Source organism: Myotis lucifugus, unplaced genomic scaffold (genome assembly GCF_000147115.1).
Source record: "Myotis lucifugus unplaced genomic scaffold, Myoluc2.0 scaffold_60, whole genome shotgun sequence".
Classification (NCBI taxonomy): domain Eukaryota; kingdom Metazoa; phylum Chordata; class Mammalia; order Chiroptera; family Vespertilionidae; genus Myotis; species Myotis lucifugus.
This window is the reverse complement of record NW_005871108.1, coordinates 3,209,277-3,233,307: the sequence shown is the minus strand read 5'-3', so window position 1 is coordinate 3,233,307 and position 24,031 is coordinate 3,209,277. Positions and strand designations below refer to the sequence as shown.

The 24,031-nt window shown below is 55.2% G+C and overlaps 1 protein-coding gene across 1 annotated transcript; it reads right to left on the bottom strand.

Annotated features, from left to right (window-relative positions):
* Window positions 1–5,409: 5,409 nt before the first annotated feature.
* On the bottom strand, window positions 5,410–22,419 carry BPIFB2 (BPI fold containing family B member 2). Its single transcript, XM_014456571.1, has 16 exons — window positions 22,364–22,419; window positions 21,490–21,640; window positions 19,210–19,306; window positions 17,623–17,727; window positions 16,756–16,902; window positions 14,873–14,933; window positions 13,497–13,557; window positions 11,190–11,281; window positions 10,760–10,945; window positions 10,480–10,533; window positions 9,762–9,932; window positions 9,197–9,264; window positions 9,001–9,046; window positions 8,172–8,235; window positions 7,779–7,855; window positions 5,410–5,779 (listed from the first exon to the last, which is right to left on the bottom strand). The coding sequence occupies exons 2-16, from the start codon at window positions 21,596–21,598 to the stop codon at window positions 5,738–5,740; spliced, it is 1,380 nt and encodes a 459-aa protein (XP_014312057.1). The 5' UTR covers window positions 21,599–21,640; window positions 22,364–22,419; the 3' UTR covers window positions 5,410–5,737.
* Window positions 22,420–24,031: the final 1,612 nt, after the last annotated feature.

Genomic DNA, 24,031 nt, shown 5'->3' with positions numbered 1-24,031 from the left:
ATATGCACACCCAGTGTCAGATCTCTTGGGAAATCATACCCGGAGGGACAGGGAAGTTCAGTGCCAGGGTAACAGGGCTGGGAGGGGCTGGTGAAGGTCTCCTCCAGCCCCAGATAGATCTCCCAGTTTGGAAGGCTGGACCCAGAGACTTGAACACCAGCCCTGCCCCGCTGTTTCCAGGCCAGAACTGATGCCAGGCGATACGGCCCTTCTGGGCAGGGTTCTTTGCCTCTTACCATACTCAGTGGCTGAGGGTAACAGAGTCGGGAGGTGTTTCTGAGACGGCCAGTGTCGGGGTTTTGTTTCTGCCTGTGCTTGTGCTTTTGCCTAAGCTGTCCCTCCCTCTTAGAATGCCCTCCCCCCACCACCCCCACCACCCCCCACCACCCATAATCTGCTCACTCCTCACGTCTGAATTTCAGCCTTTGCTTCTCCACCAGGAAGCTCCCCCTCAACCCTCCAACTGCCCGCATCCTCAGTATCACAGTTTGAACCTGACTGTACACCTAATCCACTCGGCCCCCAAATGAGTGTTTCCTGTTGTCCCCACCAGCACTCTTTGCTTACACGTTTTCAGATGCTCCTAGATGCACCAAACCTCCCCTTCGCCCCCACATCCCTGCCCCGTCGCCCCAGCTCAGCTCTGAGCTCCTGCGAAGCAGGGCTTCTCTGGTCTTCCCTCGGCCTCCGATGGAGCTCCAGGAGGCCCCTCCGATCTGCTGTCACGTTGATCTTGCCCGCCCTACAAAACCTAAAGATCGCAAGGGCCAGTGGCTTCCTGGCAAGTGGGGAGCCCCGGCTGAGGATCAGGACATAGAACTAAGCCCTGGCCCTGCCACCCACTTGCTCGCTGGCTATGTGATCTCAGACAAAGCCCTTCCCTTCTCTGGACCCCAGTGTTCTCACCTGTAAAAGGGCAGGGCTGGATGAGACACTGTCCGGGGAGAGTGCGCAGGTGGGGCCTGTCCTTACCTTGCTGAGTCTGGGGACGTCCTGCAGATGACTGACCCCTGCCTCTGGACCCCGGGAAGAGGAAGCCCTTATATTTGGGAGCCTGATTAGCTGCTTGAAGAATGAAGGGTTTAATGAGGCCCAGATAATTATCTCGAGGCCTAAAGAACAGGAGCCTGATGCTCACGTGACACTTTAATCTGTTCCAATGTAAATAGCACGGAGGACGGTTGGGAAGCCTAGGTGCCTACAGGAGGGCAGGGGCAGGCGCTGAGGGGGGGGGGGGGGGGGACGACGGAGTGGTCACAGGAGCAGGTATCAGGGCTCTCCTCTTCCCACCCCTACACCCAGTGCCTCCCACAAGGCTGGGCACACAGTTGGTACTCTTACATTCCTTCCACAAACATTTATTGAGCACCTACTGTGTGCCAGGCCTATGCAGGGCTGTGGGGTTGCTTCAGTGAACAGGCAGTTGAGGTTCTTGTCCTGAGAGGGCTCCTAGCAACGACAGGGGGAGGTGAGCACTCAGCAGGTCACCAACAACAAGGCCAGGTCATTCCTGGGGAGGTGGAAGCCATTGAGCCAGGGGGGTGGTCGGAAGGGAAAAATGGGGTTATCATGGGAGCCGAGGGCCTCTGAAGCAGGGACTGTTGGAGCTGATGTCTGAGGATGAGCAGAGCCAGCTCTGCAAGGCAGGGGAAAGGTGTTGCAGGAGGGGGCCATCAAGTGCAAATGCCTGGCAGGTGTAGGCTGGACCATCGGGCCGGTGCCCCCTCTGAGACTCACAAGGGGCACAGGAGCTAATTGTCTGGTGGGGCAGCTCCTGGAGGAGATGCCAGGTGATAACTGCCAGGGGCTGGGGAGCTCCTCTCTGTGTCCAGAGCTGAAGGGCAATGAAAGCTGGGTGGCCCCATGCCACACAGAGAGCTGGCCACAGAGCTGGGGCAGGAGCCCAGGCCTGGGGGTGCCCAGCCTCTACTCTGCTCTCCATGAAGCCATTGGAGGCCTGACTGGGGGTTCTTTAAGGGGGTGCTTCTGAATGGCTGGGGTTTTCCTCATCCACCCACAGGGAGCCCCCAGGTCTGAAAGATTGAGGAAGCTACTGCGCCCATTGTGCCCCCGGGGCCACTGAGGTAGGGGTTTGGGGCAAGGTCTTGCCTGAGGTCAGCGGGGCTGAAACCAGGGTTGGGACTGGGGAAGAGGACCCAGGTTGGCCCAGCCAGTCTGCATCCTGATCTGGGCCCAGAGCTGGAGCAGCAAGTCTACAGACAGCACTGATTTATCCCCGCGGATCCTCACCCAACCGACAGAGGACCAGGCGGGCCTCCCCTCCTGCTGCATGCATTCTACCCAGGGTGTCTCTGCTCATCTGGCCCCTCCCTGCCTCCTCCCAGAGCCATCCTGGTATTGGGGGGTGAGGGAGAGCAGGAAGGATATGGGGTAATGGGAAGCTGGAGAAACCTACTTGCATGGGTTCTGGGATCTGTGTGGCCAGCTCCCTCAACCTCTCTGGGCTGTTGTTGTATCCTCTTTCTAATGAGGGGGCAGAATAATAATAGCAATTCTGAGCAGGAAAAGGACAATCATGCCATTCTCCCTTATCCTAAATTCGAAGTAAAGTGGTCCAACCAAGTTCCAATGGCCAGACATAAATAAAATTATTTTAAGGAAACAGAGTCTTTCCTGGAGCCCAGAATGAGATCCCTCTGTAACCTGGCATCTTTTCCCCATGCAGCCCTTGGGAACAGAGACCACACCCCACCCCTGGCCCACCCACTCTGAAGGCCTCTTGCCCATCCAGTTCCCCATCCCCTCTATCAGTGCCCCTGCGTGGTCACACACAGAACAGATGCTAAAACGACAAGCACAACCCCCACCTGTCCCCAGGGCTCCTCCCTCCCCCCCTCTCCCCGGCCCTTGCACCTGCTCTCTGAAGGTCTTAGCCGCCCATGGTTTGCCCAGCAGCCATGGGCCAGCTCCAACCAGGCCAACAGCAAACTTCTCTGCTCTCCAGGAGGCTGAGCAACACCCTCTCCAGGGAGGTCTGAGCCCTTCCAAGTTTTTCCTTCCTGGTTCTCTCCCTCAGCCCTTGAGTCCCATACAGTTTCCTTCTAGCTTAGAGTTACTCTTTTCCCATAGTTCCTCATTCTTCATACACGCCCCCTGTTTAAGCTGTGATTTCTAACTGAATGACTGAGTCGTGTCCCTTAGGGAATAGGCCAGCTCTCTTTCCACAGACCATGGCTTCCTTTTGGGCACAGAGCGTGGCTCAGGCACTTGATCCCCCTCCTCCTAAAAGCACATATATTATACAATAGATGTATCATGTTGTGCAATATGCAAACAAAGACCTAGCTGGTTAGAAAAAGTGACTGAATAAATGAATGACAGGATAGATGAATGAATGAATGGACAAATGATGGGTGGGTGTATGGATGGAAAGGTGGGCAGATGAATAGATGGAAGGAAGATTGGATTATTGGTCTGACTGCTTAATAGATGGACCTTAAATATTGAGCTCATGATCTTTTTTTTTAATATATTTTATTGATTTTTTACAGAGAGGAAGGAAGAGGGATAGAGAGTTAGAAACATCAATGAGACAGAAACATCGACCAGCCGCCTCCTGCACACCTCCTACTGGGGATGTGCCCGCAACCAAGGTACATGCCCTTGACCAGAATCGAACCTGGGACCTTTCAGTCCGCAGGCCGGCGCTCTATCCACTGAGCCAAACTGGTTTGGCAGAGCTCATGATCTTTATATAGGTCCTTACTACCTTTATGGGCTGGGTCTGTGTTAGGACTGTAAGCAATACAATCCTCAAGGGCCATTTGTAAGCTTCCCGCCACAGGAAAACAAGGACCAGGAAAAACTCCCTGGACACCAGGAGTCAGGCCATACAAGGCATGGAAACTGCCTTGAAGGAACCTCATCGCACACCTGCATCCCATCCGCATTCCAAGCCCACCAGCTCAGCCCCCAACCCACTGACACAAGTTTCCCACAAGTGACTGCATAGAAGGATGAAACTCCAGCTCCGGAGTGCTGCCATCATGGACCCAATGTCCCCTTGGCTCAGTGCTGTGCAGCCCTTCCCTCAGTGCTGAGTGTCCCTTCCCTTAAATAAATTCAATTTTCTTTCATCACTGACTGAGATGGCTATTTAGCCTGCCCGCATGCACCACCCACCACGCTCACCTTTCACTCCTTAAACTCTCACAACATCTCTTGGCTCCTTTCAGTGTGGACCTAACAGTCTGTGTCTTAAAACTTTTGTCTCCCATATTCCAAACCACCTCAGCCTTGGGCTGAGCCTATGTTAGGTCCCAATAAAAGTAGGATTCATTAATTAATTAACAAGCAACCAAATGAAAAAAGGCCATGCTATCCTGAGTGAAATAATGAGGTTGGACTTTACAGTCCAGCCCTTTCCACTCCTTCAGCCCCAGCCCCATCACCTCCTCCCCACCAAGACTCTGGGCTGGTCCAAGCCCCCAGCCTGTCTCACACTGAGACTTTAGGGGTGAGCCTATAACCCACACAGGGGGAGAGGCTAGTGTCACACAGTACCAAAGATTTCACTTTCTGATGGTGGAAATTGGGACACCCTTTCCTCCCCAGGGAAACATAAAGCATGAGCCCTGTATCAGGAGATTAGCTTGTCGCTAGGGAGCAAATCACAGGGCTTTGGTTGCTAGTGTTTGCATCCCTCGGTCTGCCCTGGGCCATCCATCATGTGTAACCCACTGACTTTGAAGAGCTTTCAGAGGGAAAGGGACTTAGACATGCTCAGTGAGGCCTCAGGCTCAGGAGGTGGATCCTGCCTCCTTCAGACAAAAAAACTCTCTCATGACCCGAGTAAACCAAAGATGGAGAAGCCACATGAGAAGGCAGGGAAGTCCCTGTCACCTGAGGCTCATGGCTCAAGGACAAACTCCAGGTGGGGGTGCTGGAGCATGGAAGAGAGAACTGGACATTTTATGTCTGGATTCTAGGAAGATCGAAGAGTCCTCGGGATCAGCCGCCACCAGTGGTGACACTCTGGGTGCATTTCTTTCCTCACTGGGCCTCCGTTCCCGCATCTGTGAAATGGGACTCCACGTCCTGCCTGCCTGACTCACAGGGCTCTTATGAGGTCCTAGCAGCAAGATGGGTGTCACACTGTAGAGGGGAAAAGGCATGGGGCATGTCACCAGGTAGGCCCAGTGCTTAACGTGTCACTGTGGCATTCGAAACTTCCAGGTCATCTGTGTTGCTCTCCGGGTCCTCATTCAAAATATGAGCTCCCCTGGGCAAGGAGGTAATGATGTCCACAGATGAGGTCAATAGAGATGGGGTCATATCGTCTTCCTCTCCCGAGCAGTTTTGGGGGGTCCACGGAGAGACAGGACCCAGGGACTGCATGTAGAGAACTGGCCCCGGTTACGCAAAGAGTTCTCTGGGCTTGGCTGAAAGTTGCAGCTCAAGGGAAGATGTTTAATGCAAGAGGGGATAGGTCTGTACAGCCTGGAGAAGCAATTTGCTCCCCACAATGAAGGGGGTAGGAGGAAGGAGCTGGTAGGTAAGGAAAGAGGGAGGGGAGAAAGGAGGGGGGGGAGACAGGATGGGAGGAAGTGAAGGAGGGGAACCCAGGCGTGCAGCAAAGATTAAACAACCCCGCCCGGGCCATCCAGCTGGCTGGAGAGGACTAAGTGTGGCTGTGCCTCGGTTTCCTAAGTGGCTTGAGGCAAGAGCGTCGCCAGGGCAAACAGCTGGCCCACTCGGCCCTCCCAGTGGTCCTGCCTCAGTTCTGGTAGAAGAGTCCGCTGGATATCACCACGTAGCCCTGCACGGCAAAGAAAACCACGAGCCAAGTCAGAGGCCACACAGGGACCTGTAGGACCCCAGCTATCCCATCAGCCTGGCTCTGAGTTCACGCTCTGTCACTCTTTTTTTTTTAAATATATTTTATTTTATTTTTTACAGAGAAGAAGGGAGAGGGATAGAGAGTCAGAAACATCAATGAGAGAGAAACATTGATCAGCTGCCTCCTGCACACCCCCCACTGGGGATGTGCCCGAAACCCAGGTACAGGCCCTTGACCAGAATCGAACCTGGGACCTTTCATTCTGCAGGCTGATGCTCTAGCCACTGAGCCAAACCAGTTAGGGCTACACACACTCTGTCACTCTTGCTGTGTGTCTCTGGGCTCAGTTTTCTACTCTGTCAACAGCACCCACCTCGAAAATGCTGCTAGGAGGATGCTGCGAGACCTCAGCATGGGGCCTGCACTTGAAGCGTCCGTACACGGTCAGCACCATCTCTGCTTTATGATTGGGAGTCCAGACCATTGAGTATCTTCTCCAAACCAAGTCTCTCAGCAGAGCCAGGCACTCCCCATAGGTCCTCTACTCTCTACCATGCACTGCAGAAATGTCCTGCAGGCCTGCTGATCATTCATTCATTCATTCACTCAGCAAATCTTCACTGAGCCTTTACTGTGAGCCACGCCCTGTGTCAGGTGCTGGGGGACCCAGCAGAGAACAAGCCAGACCAAGTTCTTATCCATCTGTAGCTCTTATGTGGTCCAATATGGTAGCCATTAGCCACATGTGGGTAATTACATTTAAATTAATTAAAATTAAATAAAATGTAAAATTCAGCTCCTCAGTTGTACTGGCCACATTTCAAGTGCCCAAGAGCCACATATGCCCAGTGGCTGATAGTGGCTACTGTGTTGGACAGTGCAGAGTTCCATCTTTGCAGAAAGTTCTATCGAACAGCGCTGGTCTAGGGACCTTTGACCTAAGACCCAGCTGCCTTGCCCTAGCCAGTTTGGCTCAGTGGATAGAGCGTTGGCTTGTGAACTGAAGGGTCCCAGGTTCGATTCCGGTCAGGGGCACATGCCCGGGTTGTAGGCTTGATCCCCAGTGGGGGACTTGCAGGAGGCAACCGATCCATGATTCTCTCTCATCATGGATATTTCTATCTCACTCTTCCTTCCTCTCTGAAATCAATATATATATATCCAGCTGCCTGGATTTGTGGGTCAGCCCTGACCATGCTTGCTTGGAGAAACCTTGGGGAAATCCCCACTAGTAGCCCTGGCTCTCTGTGCTCCTTCTTAGGGAGGTGGATCACACAAGTGCCTTGGGATCATAGTTCTTAAGCAGCAAGCATATCCTCTCTGGAAAGACATCAGTGGGTCTCACTTGGGGAGGAGGGTGGTGAATAGCATACAGATTTGGGGCTTGAGGGACCTTGGCTAAGCTTTCTGTCCTATGCATATCTTGCTGAGTGAATTAGGAGAAATATTAAACGTTTATGTCCCAGGTGAAACAGAAAGAAGCTGTGGGATCTCACCCAGGCAGCTGTTTTGTTTCAGTTTCACTCTGGGCCCACAATTTCTGATCAAGAAAAGTGATTTTAGAAGGTTCCGGAGTTCCTTCTCCCATCCAGCCTGCAGAGGTTTATGTACAAAGCCAGAGGGAGCCCCTTTGTCATCCTCCCAGACACCAAAGGGGCTGTAACCACCCAGCACACAGAATCCAGGGACAGTTGAAGGCCCCTGATTGTGGCCTGGTATGGTATTTGATGAGGACTAAGGGTGGGGGAAACCCTCCCACCAGTGTCTCTTGACATCCTGGATTTCCCATCTCATTGCAGCTAAGGATTCGTGGGGTGGTCGTGGCAGAAGCAGGGGGCACCCCCAGGCCTGGCTGACCTTGAGATCCCACTGTTTGCATTAGCGGGGAGAGAGGGAAAGAGGTGATCCCCGTGTCTCGAAGCCCAGCCTCCCCCCAAAGGCTGAGGAGGCCCCTCTGGTCACACCCGCAGCCTCTCACCTTGTGGACAAAGACCTCAGGAGTGACGTAGTGGAGGTTGACCACGTTGGGAAGGGCAACCCCCATGCCCAAGAGAGCTACAGGCAGGAAAAGAGAAACCAAGTTCAGCCGAAGGCAGTGGCAGAGCACTACCTGGAACCAGGTCTGTGCTGAAGTCCTCGTGTTTATACCCACTTTACAGAAGGGAAAATGGAGTCTTAGAAAGGGAAGTCGTAGCTAAGATCACACAGCTGCTAAACAGCGGAGCCAAGATGTGCACATAGGCAGCTGGACTCCAGAGGCCACCCTCTTACCCTCTGAGCCTGGGAGGCGGAAAGGGGCCGGATGGAGCCTGGAGTGGGTGTGGACAGGAGGGGTCTAAAGGGACCACAGGGAGGGGAGGGCAGGGCTCACCATTGAGGTGGTCCAACAGGGGCTTCTCAAACACGTTGCCCACGAGTGCATGTATTTGATCCGTCTGCAGCCGTGGAGCCAGGGAAGTGGGGGACCGTAGGTCCACCCCAGCAAGGGTCCGGGAGAGATGGACAGGCAGGCCACACATGAACACACAGATGAACACACAGATGGCAGAGGCACAGGGGGAGGGAGGAGGTTAGGGCACCCTTGTCCTGGCTTCAAGCAGAGCCCAGCTACCCCCAGGGTCAGGTCAGCCTTCTGAGCACTAGGCACCCAGGAACCGCTAGCCTGAGAGGAGGCTGAGAGACCAGCGCCTGACTGACGGACACTCGCTCCTGGTGTGACCAACAGGTGACTGGCTGCCCTGTTGGTGCTGACTGACAGATGGATCAACCAATAGATAGACTGATGGAGCATATAGGCTTGTAGGCCAACGGACAAAGGGATGCATGGTGGCTGCTGGCCCAGCCATGTCACGTGACTGACGGAGCAGCCAACCATCTGATGCTGGCTTGTCCCGTTTACCCATGGCTTCAGTGATTCTTGGGCTGACAGGTCATCGACCACCAGGCAGAGTGACAGGCAGGCCAACTGACTGACCCCACTGAAGGACCAAGGCTGACTGACCGGCTGACCAGCTGACAGACATCATGGGAAAGACTGTCGATGGGTGGACTTCTGACTGACCACTGTCACCAAGCACCCCAGGAGGAAGCCTGGTTGTGGTGGCACACACAGGTGCATGCGTGCACAAGCACATGTACCATGTACCCCTTCCCCAGGCTCATGGCCTGCCCCACTCTGGAGACCCCGGCCCCATACTTACGTCAATGAAGCCCACATTGGAGGAGGCTACCGTGAGCTTGACTTCCCTGAAAGGGAGCAGGAGGGTTAAGGAAGGGGCCTAGTGCCCACCACCCCGGTACCATGACTGCCACATCCAAGGCTCCATGATGGGTAGTTGTGAGCCCATTGCATGGAGGAACACACTGAGGTTGCTGGGCCCAGGAGGCCTCACTTACCCCAACACAGATGTGGTCCCCTGAAGCTTCACCTTGGACACGGAGAGCTGGAGGCTAAGGTTTACTGCCTGGGTGAGTGGGGAGAGCAGGGTCAAAGGGCACAGGGCCAAGTGAGACCTTTCAGCTGGCCACCAGTGACCCCACCTCCCACCCATGCCCCCACTCCCCCACTCATTCAGGTGATTGTGAGGCACAGGCCAGTGGTGAACAATAACCAAAGCGACCAGATGTAATCCCTTCAGAGAGCAGTGGGTGCCATGAAGGCAGCGTGGTGGCATGCAGAGGGCTGATAGGGACCATCTTTCTCAGGGTGGTCCTGGAAGGCCACCTAGAGGAAGGCTACAGCATTTAGGCTGAAACCTGAAAGAAGAGAAGCCAGCCAGAGCAAGAGCCAGGGGAAGGCCTGTGCCAAGGTCCTGAGGCAGAAATATTCTGGAACATTGAAGGAATAACAAGGAGACCAGTGTGGATAGAGCAGAGCAAATGAGGATACTGGGGCAGGAAGTGAGGTCTCCCTGACAATCAATGCCCTCCCTGCCAGCCCCACCCAGCCCACCTCACTCACCACATCGAGGGAGAAAAGGGAGTGGAAAGCCGAGTTGGAGGCCGAGGCCAGGACCTCCACCAAGGGCTGCAGCCGCAGGGTAGCATTGTTGGTATGGAGTGTGGCCACAGGCGTGCCGCCCAGCCGCACCTTGAGCACCACGGGCATGGGCTCAGGGAACTGACGGGCCACCTGGGGAACCAGAGGGGAGAGAGGGAGGAGGCCACCTGGCGGCAAAGGCTGGCTGTGCTCTCCACTCATCATTCCTCTGATGCTGATCAAGCCATCATTTGTACATTAGTGGTTCACCGAGGTGGGACCATCCGAGGCCCCTGCCCTCAGGGATGCGGGTCTGATGGGACAATAAGCATAAAGAGAGGCATAGCCTGTGCAATCTGTGCCAGGAGGGAGGGAAGCTCGGAAGCCATGGAAGCTCAAGGAGCCTCCAGGATGAGACGAGGGGTTTGGTCCTCCTCCAAGAGGTAATTCCCTAGCTTGGTTTTAAAGATGGATAAGGAAATGGAAGCAGAAAGATTACAAGCAGAGACCGTGCTTGGGCATTTCTCCAGAGAGGAGAAAACAGCATGGTGTCTGAGCAGGAGGGGCCATGCCTGAGATGGAGGGGGTGCCGCTGAACCCCACTTGGGATAGATATGAGCCAGCAGAGATCCCACAGCCTAGAGAGTCCCCCATCCCAATCCTGAGTCTTGACCCCAAAATGATCAGAAATGTTACCAACCTCAGGGATGATCTGGCCCAGCACAGAGGTGTTCAGCAGGTTGTCATCCGACTTCTGAAATCAGTCCCCCACGCGTGACAGCTTTTAGGGTGGCAGCTCCCCAAGCTAGGCCATGTCTTGCCTCCCCTCAACCCTCATTTAAACCTTCTACCAGCCTCCCTCTGGCCCCAAAGCTCCAGCCACCTCACCCACCCATGCTTTGGCCTCTGTGGGGCCTCCCCAGGCTGGTCCACAGGGGCACACCTACCCCACATGCCCCCGACTGCAGGTTGACCCTCACCAGCTGTCCTGTGATGTCCATGTTGAGGGAACCAGCCTTCTGCAGCAGCAGGAGGGCAGAGTCAAACAGGTCCTGGGAGAGGCCCACGGTTGCCATGGCACCATTGGTGCCCACATGCTCTGGCAGCATAAAGGGGGTGGCATCCACGGGCAGGACGATGGGCTTGCCCAGAAGGAAGAGAACAGCCTATGGGGGTGGGGAGGGAAGGAACGAGCAGCGGGGCATCAGCAGGGAGATGAGATGGCTCCATCACAGAACCTGGGCTCTGAGATGCCACCCATCCCAGGACGCCATGTGTCCTGCAGCACACCTGGAATGCCATTCCAGGCCTTCTCTCCTCAACCCCCCTGCTCTTTTAGGAATCTTCCAGAACACCAAGGACTCCAGAGGCAACAAGCCTCTGGCTCTGGGATGACAAGGAGGCACTTACGTTGATATCCAAGGAAATGTAGTCCTTAGTGATGATGGGCTTACTGACCATGAAGTAGCGGATCTGGGACTCGGGACCCACAGGCTTCAGGCCTGAATGAAACCAGAATGAAGAAGAACAGATGGCACACTTAGCCTCATCGATCCAGAAAACTCAATCACCTGGATCCCTTGTTTAGCCGGACCCAGGCCAAGGAACAAACGCGGTGGGAAAAGGCCCCTGAGCAAGCAAACTGAAGTTGCAAAGTGCACACACACACGATTCGGCCGCTCAAGACCTGTTGATTCTTAGTTTAGACACAACTCTAACAGTTTTAGTTTCCGCTTTCCCAATCAATGGAAGACTAAAGACCCCAAATTAGAAGGAAAGAGACAGGTCGCACTAGGTACAAACACCCCTGCCAATGGCAAGAAGGAGCCACAGAAAAGAAGAGAGTTCACATTTACCAAGGTCCAGACATTAGATTTACACTCTCATTCTATCCTCACCACAGCCCTGTCAGGTTAGGAGCCCATTTCTCTCACACACACACACACACACACACACACACACACACACACACACGTGTGTACGCACGCACAAAGTTCGGTGAGTTCAATTGTGTCCAGGATTGTATACCAGGTCCATCCAACTCCGAAGCTACACTCTCTCCCCCTAATCACACTGCCTCCTACAGGCACTGAAAAGGCACAGTACGGGCCCCAGGGTTGTGTTAGATGCAAACCCCTGTCTCAAAGGCAAAGCAAACCAACTGCCAAGTGCAGCTGCCAATAGTCACCAGCTCTGGATCTCACAGTCAATGACAGCAGCATGGGAGAAACACCAGAATCCCAGGCAAAGCCATGGGAGAGGAGAAAGTGTGCCTCAGATAGGAGCAGCTTCCAAAGAGGCTGGGGCAGGGGGGGCAGGGGGCCAGGGGGGCGAGGGGTGGACAGAGGAAGCCCTGGCTTATGCGCAGGGCTCACCGAGAACCAGTCAGCAAGGATGCATTCTCTGATCTGTGTGGCGATGGGCAGGCAGATCATTGCCGGATAGTTCTTAAATGCTGATAAACATTTAAACTGCTGAAAAGAAAATGAGGCTGACCTACTCTCATAGCTTCTAGTTTCAGATTGTAAGATGAGGTCCTGATGGAGCCTTGCTTCAGGCGAACTGTGGCCACCTCTCTAAGTGGACTGTGCTTTGTGGCTACCAGCCCCTGGGACTCCGTCTGAGGGAGTGGGAGGTGTGGGGTGGTGGGGAAGAGACCAGGGACGGGTGGGAGGTGGTAGACACACGGGAGGATGTTAGAGGTGTGCTACTGTGTCAGGGGCTCCCCAAGGGCAGTGCCTGCTCATTAACAGGCCTCCCCTGTCTCCCTGCTCCCCTCCCAACCAGTGCTCCTGGACCCACCCCCAGTGAGCCACTTACACAAAAAGCCTCATCTCAGGATCTGTCCCTGGGGGGGAGGGGAGCCTAAGACAGGGTCTCCCCTAGTAACTCCTAGTGCTCCTGGTAATGAGGACCCCTGGGAAAACCAGAGGTGGGACAAGCCGCGCGGGCAGTGGAGAGAGGGAGCTGTGACTCTGGACAGTGGTGGCCCCTGAGGGGGAACAGGAGAGGGGCACTTGGGAGCAGAAGAGCTGGAGTTCTGTTGAGCACCTGCTGAGTTGGAGGAGCCTGTGGGACCCCCAGGAGGAATGGAATATAAGGACCTGAGCCCTGAAAGGGGGAGAGGTAGAGAGTCCAGCAAAGAAGGTGGGAGATGTGGGAGCACAACCAGGGGAGCAGGGGTCTCTGACTCTCCAGACTGGGGAGGAGGCCATTGCAAATTGCATGTACTCCCCTACACACACATGCACACACACACACACACACACACACACACACGCATACATGCACTAAACATCCAAAGACATTCTAGAATTTTTGAGATTCCCAGATTCCATCAATAATTGTTCAGTCAGCCTGGCCAGCGTGGCTCAGTGGTTGAGCATCGACCTATGAACCAGGAGGTCACAATTCAATTCCCGGTCAGAGCACGTGCTCAGGTTGTGGGCTCGATCCCCTATGGGGAGCGTGCAGGAGGCAGCCGACCAATGATTCTCTCACATCATTAATGTTTCTATCTCTCTTTCTCTCCCTTCCTCTATGAAATCAATAAAAATATATTTAATAATAATAATAATAATAATTACTGTTCAGTCATCCTACAATTGACCTCCCAGCAGTCTACCCTGATCCAGAGGGGGGATCTTGATGGGTGTTAAGGGCCTCAGAGGGTCTCAGGTGTCCCCATCCCTCTCCCCCTGGACTCCCAGGTCTTACCAATTAAAGTTCCCAGGTGGACATTGAGGCCCTGCACGAGGTTGGACACGCTCAGACACAGCTGCGACAAGACAGAGGAGCCTGGGTTAGGGCGGCACTCGGGGCTGGAGGAGGCAAGTGGGGAGGATCTAGGATCCCAGTCTGGAAGCCTCCCCAAACTGGACCCCAAGACTTGGAATCCCTTCCTTCCTCCACCACCAGTGGGCATCTTCGGGCACCTCATGTGAGCACCGGGGAGTCAGAGGGGAAGCTGGGGCCCCTGGGCACCGAGGAAAGGACAGGACTGTAGAGGACAGCAGAGGTGGCCAGAGCAGGGCCTGGGCAACTGAGGCAGGGAGCCTGCTGCATAGAGGACCAACTGGTGGAAGGATGCTACCCCTGGTGGAGGCAGGCCAGGGAGACCAGTGTTCTCCTGGGCAGAGGGGGCAGCCAGAGAAGCGTATTAAGCTGGGGTCACTGTGATAGAAGGTGGGGCAGAGGAGAGACTGCAAGGCCGGGGTGGTCACTGTCTGGTCCAGGCTAGAGCTGGTGAGGCTGGCCAGGCATGGCCAGGAGGCAGAGGAGAGGGCAGGTCAGGCTGTGCCTCCTTCAGCCCTCGAACCTCAGTTTTCTCATCTGCAAGATGGGGGGATGGCACGCAGGGGGTTATTTTAGCCTCTACTCCTGCCTCTGAAAGGAGGTGGGGATGCGGTAGGAAGGGGCAGAGATGGAGAACCGGCTCCTGTCAGCAGTGGGCCCACGTCAGCCACAGGCAGCTCATGACAAGAGCTAAAACAGTAACAGTGGCAGCATCACTCACACCGCCCAGACTGTCCCAACTTCTCCATGGATGTTAACGCACTTAACCCCACAGCCAGCCCACCTCTCTGCATTGCGGATGTGGAATCGGGGGCAGAGGGAGGTTAGGCAACTTGTCCAAGGATCGCAGCTGAGGGGAAGAGGAATTCGAACCCAGGCCACATCTGGCTCCAGGGCCCATGCCCTTGTCCGTTCTCATTTTCACGACCACATGGCCCTGAGAGCACCCTCCCCATCCCACCCTCGCGCATGAAATTGGGGCTGGCCCAAGAGAATGAGCTTCTTTCCCCTGCCACCCTCAAACCACCCTTGTTTGGGCTTCCCCATCACTGCCCTGGACACCTCTTTTCTGCTCTCATGGGGAAAGTTGGGGAGCCCCCTCAGGGCCTTCGAAAAGAAAAAAAAGCAGCAACCACCACAATCCCCCCTGTGCCTGCACCCCCCCTGTGCCTGCACCCCCCCCTGTGCCTGCAACCCCCTGTGCCTGCACCCCCCCTGTGCCTGCAATGCCCCTGCATTCACGCCCCGCTGAGGACAGCGATGCTTTCCTTCCCCAGAGACCCACCAGGAGCTTTTACCTTGTTGTACAGGACAGCTCTGATGTGTTTCTGCACCCGGACCAGCAGGGCAGGGGGCACGCTAAGGAAGAGACATAGACAGGGCCCCTGAGCTCCGGGCCAGTGCGCTTGGGGCTGTCTCTTTTGGCAAAGCCACAGTCTGGGAGCGGAGTCTCTCCCTCGGTCAGGGGCCGGTGATCCCCATTCCACACCTGCCATGGGCTGGACACAGTGCTGGCACAATTGCCCCCACAGATGAGGAAACTGAGCCTCAAAGAAGAGGTCGTTGGTCTCAAGGTTTGGAAGTGGCTCAGGTTTGAGACGTGAAAATGAGGCTACGCTTGGGGGAGACAGACAGGGTGCTGGGAAAGCTGGGCCTGCCATGTCCGTGGCCACCTGGCTCCATGGCCACTCGGAGCCCAGTGAAGCGGCCGCTTCCTGCTTGTGCTCCAGTTCTCTGTCAGAAAGTCCCTCCCTGGCTCTGGGCCCCGTCCCCTCTGAACAATGAGAGGTGGGTCTAAGTTCGTGGTCGGCAAACTGCGGCTCGAGAGCCACATGTGGCTCTTTGGCCCCTTGAGTGTGGCTCTTCCTAAGCCTTAAAAGTACCCTAATTAACTTAACACTCCGGTGTGGGGTGAATTTCCCGCCAAAATATAAGATGGCTCTGTCTTTTGGTTTTGTTCCATCCACCAAAAGGGTGGATTACAAACAAATATTTGGTAATACGCAGTTACAATCGGCCCGAGTTTACACGTTTCCCGCACTCCACCGCAAATCTATATGAACCGAGTTAAAGACGGCTCCCGCGGAGTACGCGCAATTCACGCGAGCCGACTTAACTCGTTTCCCCCACTCCAAGTGTTAATAACAATGTACCTACCTATATAGTTTAAGTTTAAAAAATTTGGCTCTCAAAAGAAATTTCAGTCTTTGTACTGTTGATATTTGGCTCTGTTGACAAATGAGTTTGCTGACCACTGGTCTAAGTTGATGCGTCTCCACAGGGATTCCTAGGAAACCTGCTAAAATGTTGCTCCCAGCTGCCGCCCAAACTCACTCAAGTGCCCCTGGGGGAGGTGGGAGAATGGCACCTGTGCTTTTAATGCCATCAACCTCGGGGTTTCCATTTCTGTGAACAGCCACCACCCGCGAGGACTGCGAAGGGATGTGAGTCCCACATGGTGCCCATGGGACACAAGCATGAATGAATTTATACCCAACTCTTCTCTGGGAAAAAGTCCCGCCTGAAGTGCTCACCGGCCTCAGTGAGCCCTGCCCACGTGTGGGAAGGTGGCGACGTAATGCAGGGGATTCACAGCAGTAGGTTAGTCAGCCTGTGGGGGGTTGAACGCCACCATTTGCCAGCTGTGTGATCTGAGGCGAGTCACTTAACCGCTCTGCGCCTCAGTCTGTCATTCTGTGAAATGAGGGCAGTGCTGGCACGCTCCCGGTGGGATTACTGTGAGACAGACAGGGCCTGGACCGGACCCAGCACACGGCAGGCGCTCTGGCGGCGGGAGCTGCTGCTCGCTTTCGATGAGGACATGAGCGGGCCACCTGACACAGGGAGAGCTTGGCAGGAGCCCGCCCCCCTGAGCCTCAGGCTCCCCATCTCTGCAGGGAGGGGCAGCCCCCTGAAATCCTAAAAGAGGCATCAGCCCAGAATCCTTTCAAATACAGTATGTTTGTGTGCATTGTCACATGGTGCAGGGCTGGGAGGCGGAGGGGACACGGCGGGGGCTGCATACTCACTGTGTGACCTTGGGCAAGTCCTTCCCCCTCCCTGAGGCTCAGTGTGCCCAGCCATGACACAGGTGTGACACTGGAGATCTCTAGGCCCGTTGTGGCGATTGGATGAAGGCTTGAGCAGGAAGCTCAAGAATGACCGCAGCCCAGGCACCCACCTGTGACTGCCGTCTAACACGATGGCTTTGTTGAAGAGTGAGAAGCAGGAGGAGAGGCTGACCACGGGGGTCCCGATGGAGCCCTGGTCCACACGGGCATCCGCCAGCAGTACCACGGGCAGGATCAGCTCCAGGGGCTCTGGGACTCTACAGAGATGCCATTCTTGAGCCCCAGCAGCACCGCCCAGCAGAGCCCACGCTGACCAACGCGAGATCCTGTAAACCCCAGCCCAAGCCTGCCCCCCACTCAGCACAAAATGACCCCCTGAGTGCCCCAAACTCCACTCAGGGTCACAGACGTTACTCAGGGTCACACCTATACCTAGTGGGTAGGTATGAACTCTGGCTCCCCGTACCCTCTCACCACAAGACCCTGGGCCAGTCATTCCCCACGCTGCACCTCAGCTTCCTCTTCTGCAAAGTGGGCATAAGATTGGGGGCACTGGTCTCGCAGGGCTGTGCTGGGTTTTCCATGAGGTAGTCATGTGAAAACACCCTGCCTGCAGCCTGGCCCTCAGTAAGCCTAATAAAAGGGTAGTGTCAGGACAGAGGAGTTAACATAAGAGATCTCTCTGAAGGCCCAGCTCCTAGTTTGAAACTTACTAGTAAATGAATATAAAGTGACTGATGCACAGAAATAATTCTATAGTTAAGTTTATTGAGCACCTACTATGTGCCTTGCACTGTGAAAGGGGGGCGTAATTTTCATGACAGCAATGAATCCCTTCACTTCAACCCTCATAGTCTTGCTTCGAAGATTCATCCCGTTTTACAGAGGAGAAAACTGAGGACTGGAAAAGTGAAATGACTCTGATCGTCCCTGAAAATCCTCCTTCCCTGCCCCCCGCAACAAGGAGACTCACTCACCGAAAGGCCTTGATAGTAAAATTGGCTGCTGCGAACAAGCGTACCCCAACACCATCAACGAATTTCAGCTGAAGGCGGACCACCTGGACATGCAGAATCTGGACCCTGCGGGGGAGGAGTGGAGGTGACAAGGCAGCTCCCATGAAACCATGGAATCGACTCTGGGGTGGGTACTCTGGGCCAGATCCATAGCCACACTGTGGACGTTATAAAGGACGCCTTCGGAAACATGGGATGAGGAATAGGCAGTGAGTTCTCCGTCTTAGGGGCCTGCGAGCCACGCATGGGCAACCAGGTTGTAAGAAAAAGACGCAGAGAGCACCCTAGCACCAGATGGGAATGGGGTGAGATGATGTCTCAGGTCTTGGAGGGATGTTAGTGTCTGACTGAGGTCTGGAAAGCTGGGAAGGTGGGGAAAGAAAGACTTCAAGATCCACAGAAGGCAGAAACACCCCCTATACCATTCTAGCCAACAACTTGAGCTTGGAGCCCTCCCACAATGGAAAACTCACTCCCTTCAAAGCTGTCTGTTCTGATGCTAAGCACTTTTCAACTAGCCTATAATTTCTCTTTTTTTTTTCTATATGAAAGTCATTTTTTTCCCTGCACAGCGGTGAGGGGCAGGTGATTCAGACACTACAAATGGTATAAATTTTAAAAGTCACATCAAAACTCCACCCTCAAAACCCTCACTCTTAGCACTTGGGTAACATGCCTCCATCCTTCGGCCACAGGCTGACCCAGAACCTGCTTCTTTTCACTTGACAACCGCCTGGGATGTGTTCCCACATCTACAAACAACAACTCTCAGCATTATACCTAAACTAGAGGCCCGATGCACGAAATTAGAGCAAGAGTAGGCCTTCGCAGCCGTGGCTGCCTCGATCCTCCCTCACAGCTGCGGGTGGCTGCCTGGATCCCTCCCTTGCAGCCGCTGCAGCTGCAGCCATGGCTTCATCCCGGCTAATTAGCATATTACAATTTTATTATTATAGATAGCAATGCACTGTCTGTGGTGTGGCCAGAATGCACATCATTTAGGAATCTTGATTTGGGGTATTGATGTCGTGCCCAGTTCTCCACCATTACCAACCAGCCACGGGGCCTCAAACTGGGGGTCTCTCCAGCTGCTCTTTTACCCACCCAGTGTTTTAAAGTTTTAAAATGTTTAATTAGTTGCCATCATTCAAAAATTGATAGATTTTTTAACTTCTCTCGGGAATCCAAAGATCTGGCAAGAGGGAGTCTGCGCACCCACATGGATGGGGTCAGCTGGCCCAGCCCCTCCCTGTCGCTGTCATTGAGTCTCTATGCACTACAAGGGGGTGTGGAGGTAAAGTAGGCTCAGGCTTGTGCCCTAAATTCAGGGTCTAGCTTTTGGAGGAAGGAGCCAAGAGTCCTGCCAGCCCTGGGGACCCAGTCTTGGCCCCTGGGGGCAGACATCTACCAATTCAGAGGCATGAGTCCATCTCCTAAGTCCTCCTGTGACCACTCACCTGGGTGGGAGTGTCTAGCCTGGTGAGGGAAGCACTCCCTATAGACTGGGGGGCTGGAGCAATCTTCCCAGTGGTGAGAGGACGGGAGCACTCACCTGGTGGGCCGAGCACCTCTCCACTCCGGTCCAGGAAATGCGGGACCGTGACCTGCATGGCCCGCTGGAGAGGGGCTTTTCCCGATTCAGACACTGTGGGGCCAGAGCAGGGCGAGGTTAGGCTGCTCTCCAGAGCCACCAGGGAGACCACACCACCCGCCACCTGCCCCGGGGCCTGAGCGGAGAGGCCTCAGAGACTGGAAGGGGAGGGCTTGTCACGGGGCAGATGGAGGCCAGCTGACTCCCCACGAGCCTCCTCGGGTCACTGCTCACACCAGGCCCGAAAGGCATGCCTTTCCCCTCTCTCTGTCTCTCCAAATCCCGCTTGTTCGACGCCGCTCCCCAGAAACAGTAACATCCTTGGTCCTTTCCCAAGACTCTGATGGGTCCCACCTCCTCTGGAGCCCGACAAAGGGCTCCCAATCAAACAGGGGCGGGGAGGTCTGGGGGCTGGGGGCTGAAACTCTGGAGTCCCTCCGGTTCTGGGTGCAAATCTCAGCTCTGCTGCTGTCTGTGTGGCTGCTCTGTGCCTCGGTTTCCTTGCCTGTAAGTTTGCAGTGATGATAATGGCACCCGTTATAGGGTCCTTGTGACGGCTCAGCACACAATTCATGTTGGCTCTCCCCGTTGCTGTGCATGTTTTGGGATAACAGTGGCTGCCATTCTATGTGCCTCCTTTGTGCCAGGCTGTTCCTCACAGCTCTCTGCCGTAGGTGCTGTATTATGCCCAGTTTACCAAAGAGCTGAGGACACCTGGCGAGGAGAAGTCAGACCGGGGCCAAAACACCTGGCGCCCCAGGCCCTGGGTTTCCTCACACACCTGTACTGCCGGGCCGGGGGAGGTGTGATTAAATGCGAGCGGAATTAAAAGACGGGGGTGGTGCTGCGCGAGAGCACCATCAGATGAAGGGTTGAGAGGCCCGGACTCCGCTCAGACTCACTGTGGGACCTGGGGCAGTCCCTGGACCTCTCTGGACCTCTGTTTCCCCAGACCCAAGCACAAAGGCAGTGGTCTCTAGGTCCCCAGTGCCCTGCTCTCCAGCCTGACCCTCTGTGGTTGAGCCAGGCTCACACCAGGCCTCTGGGCTGCCTCTACAATGCATTCTTGCCCTCTAGGGCTTTCGGAAGGAGATGGAGGACACTGTTAAGAAGCCACCCAGCCTGGCCGTGGAAAGAGGTGCGTAGGGCATGGGCCTCCTGCCAGATTTCCGCCCAGAACAAACACAGGCAGGTGCACCTGGAGGCTCTCCAGACAAAGGAGGCTCACATGGGTAGGTGGGGAGAAGGTGGCCAGCGGAGGGCACTGGCCTTGTGTCCCTGCCCGAAGGCATCCGTGCCTGGGACCGCGTGCCAGTCACACCGTAACACGGATCACTGACCCCTTTCATCACTTGTCCATCTGCCCAGATACAAGGTGCTGAAAGGCTGTGTAAGCACCAGGGGACCCTGCTGCTTCCCTGAGCCACTGCCTCACTGCTTCGTGGCCTGGGCCACTGACCGTCCTTTCTACTCTCTGTCCCGAGTCCCTCACGCTGTAGTCTGGCCTCAGGAGAAACAGCTTCTGATTTCTCACCCCTCACCCAGCTTCAAGACCTCAAAAGCCTCCTGGGGCAGCTGGGGGACAGCTTTTGTCCCTCCCTGGGCCTAGGTGTCCTCACTGTGCCTTCCCCAGGGGATGGGGTGGAGTCATAGGACAGAGGCCTGGCTTGGGCCGGGTGAGGGGATAGTTCTTCTCACTGTGAGCCCAGCAAGGATCTAACTCCAGAACGCTCCCCCAGTGCCGTGCTAGACATGCCTTCCCCGGCATGCATGTACACACAGATACCCCCATGCACACATATGGCCACACACACCTCCATGCACCATGCCATTTGCACACGTGTCCATGGTTAGGCACCCACCCGACACTCGAGTACACATGTGGATACATCTCCATGGATTTTCAAACTTACACACAGACACACACAAGCAAAAGTTGCCAAACTGACCCATGCCTACCCCACTCAGGCCCGTGAGCACAATCATGCGGGCACACTTGCATATGGGGCACGACATACGCCCCACTCATGCATCCACGTAGTATTTGTTGACAAGCACTGTGTCAGAAACGGTTTGGGGCCCAGGGGCACAGTGACAGGTAAGATCCGGGTCCTCGGGGGCTTTTGAGTTCATGGGAACATGCACACACTTAGAATTGTACATACATGCTAACATGGACTCACTCGCACATGCTCGTGACAGACACACGTGGGACAGCACAGTGGCACCTCTCTTACCGTAGCTCAGCATCGCCTTGTTGAGTCTGACCACGGTGCTCGGCATGGAGGCGCCGACCACGGGCAACAGCAGCGCCAGCAGCAGGCCCAGCCTGCATGTCTGAGCCATGGCAGTCCTTGTCCTGGTCGCTGCCCCCCAAAAATCTGTGGGCTGGGGTGGGGACAAGCATCAGGGAGCTTGTCCAGATCCCACTCCCAGCCAGAGGTCAAAAGCCCTGAGTGGTGATCCCAGCCCTACCCCAGGCCCCACGCACAGGTCTGCATCTCTGCTTTGGAAGAATCACCTTCCCCAGCCTGCTTTGTCAGGAACCACGAGGGATCTGGTTTGGAAATGGCCCCTAGGCCCAGAGAAGACATGGCCTTGCCTACAGCCACACAGAAAATGGGGACCCAAGCCATGCCGAGGAGGACGGTGAGACTCACAGATGGGGAGACTGAAGCCCAGGCCCGCCACCCTGGGGCCCAGGGCTGTGTCACCTGATGCCAGGAGTCAGCCCAGTGTGACAGCCCATTCTGGGGTCCAGCTGTCCAAACCCAGCTAGGGGAGGACCTGGGTGGCTCCTGTCCCCATCTTGTTCTGTGCCAAGTAAGGAATGTCCAGAAAGTGGGCCTCTTCACCACCCCCTTGCCCCTCCCAACCCGAGCCCAGCCAAGTGGCGGATCTGTGTCCAATTCAAGGAGAGGAAGCTAGGCGGGGATGAGGGGCCACTGCTCAGCTGGGCTGAGTCCCAGTGGGGAGCACCTCCCCAGAGTCCCACAGCAAGAGCAGGGATGGGCCCTTCTGCAGGAGGCGGCTGAAAGTAGTGTCCCCATCGAACAGATGGAGAAGTTGAGGTTCCTCCTTGGAAGAGTGCCAGCCCCTCCTGAGTCCTACCTCAGGCAGTTCCTGGGACAGGTGGACTGCCAGCCCCAGACAAGCCCTCAACTGCCCCCGGCAGGTATGGAAGCTGCTTTATAGGCTCCCTGGTATGCAGGGCCTCCTGGGAAGGGATGTGGGGAGGGACAGGTTTGCTTGTGGTTGCAAGTGTTTTCCCTGCAAACATGGCCTGTGCCAAAGTGTCTTATCCCACACGGGCAGTGGGGCTGCCACGTCGCTGCCCCGGATGCCAACCACTGCAAGACCCTGGGCTGGGCAGCTGTGGGGCCTTGAATGGCAAGAGATCTCCGGAAGGAGGTCTGCTCCCAGTTGGGTCCTCTCATCACTCCAGCCCGGCCTGGCCAGGCCCAGGAAGGAGAGAAGGCTCAAGGTCAGGGGATGGCTGCAGTCACCTCTCAGGCCCGTGCCTCCAAACTGGCCCCGAAACATGACCCTTTTAGGGGGAGCAGGAGGCTGCCTGAGCCCTGATCCTCATCAGGCACAGAGCCCTAACTCAGAAGACAACAAACGAGAGGGTGTGGATGATCCAGTCCCCACTACTTAACATCCCAAACTCTCTCCAAATGCAATTGTTGGTCATAATTACTAGCATCAGAGGAAAGAGTGTTTGTGTGTGAGTGTAAACATGGAATGGGCGTGTTGACACACTGGTTTATGGTGTTACATGCCTGTTTACATGACCCTACGTGGGTGCAGGTGTGGAAAGTTATGTGTACAGTATGTATATGTGGGCTTTGTATACTGAGTATGTCTGCGGGTCTGTGTGTACATGGTATTAGTGCATGTGTGCATATGTACATATGTATAGCAGACTGTTTCATGGTATTGGGAATGTATGTGTGTTTGTGTGTATACATGCATGTGGACATAGGAGGTGATGGCATGACTGCAGGCAAGGCCCCTTCATTTCTCTGTCTGGCTCACCTGGGATACAGATACAAGAGATCTGGGCCTCCCCCCACTCCAGAGCCCTCCATGGCTCCCACTGACTCCATACCAGCCCAAATCCCAGGCCCAGAGCCCAGGCCCACCCTGTGCTGGGGCCCCACTAGAGCCCACAGACACCAGTGAGCTCTCCCTTGAGAGGCCAGAGCTCACACGGACCAGCCCTGTCTCCAGCCAGGGTCCCTATCCTATTCTATAGGCAAAAAGGCATGAGAAGCTCCAGTTGTACACTCCCTAACCCCCTAATCCTGCCTCAGTGTGTTCACCAGTGCATAAGACCAGAACTCCTGGCCCTGACCGTAGCGGAGACAAACAGCAGACTCAGGGGAGAGGGGCACAAATATTGACAGAAGCCACTCTCAGTGTTTGCTCTTAGCGTGAACGCTTCCTCTCCCTCAGCATTTCCAGCACAGGGGACGCTGAGGGACAGCCAGGAGACACAAAAGAGGGAGATTCCCACCAGCCCCTCCTCCCTGCAGCAGGGCAAGCACCGTCCAGTGGCCCCCTATGTGCAAGGTGTCCCCCAGGGACGGGAGCTGGTTCTGCTCACTCCTGCAGCCAGTGCCTGGAACACTGAGGTGCTTAATAAGTATTTGTTGAATTATTAAATGAATGTACAATTGTTAAGACCCTTGTACCCATTATAATGGCAACATTTCAGGGTTTCCCCTTCACCAAATATTTTTGAGGGTACTGTTATTAGTTTCCTAATGCTGCTAT

Coding starts and splice junctions, on each gene's coding strand:
- BPIFB2 (XM_014456571.1), bottom strand. CDS start 21,598: ATGGCTCAGACATGCAGGCTGGGCCTGCTGCTGGCGCTGCTGTTGCCC. Junction 11,282..13,496: donor CCACCTGGGAACTTTAATTG/GTAAGACCTGGG, acceptor GGTTTCATTCAG/GCCTGAAGCCTGTGGGTCCC. Junction 9,933..10,479: donor TGGGCCAGATCATCCCTGAG/GTTGGTAACATT, acceptor CTGGTTCCCCAG/GTGGCCCGTCAGTTCCCTGA.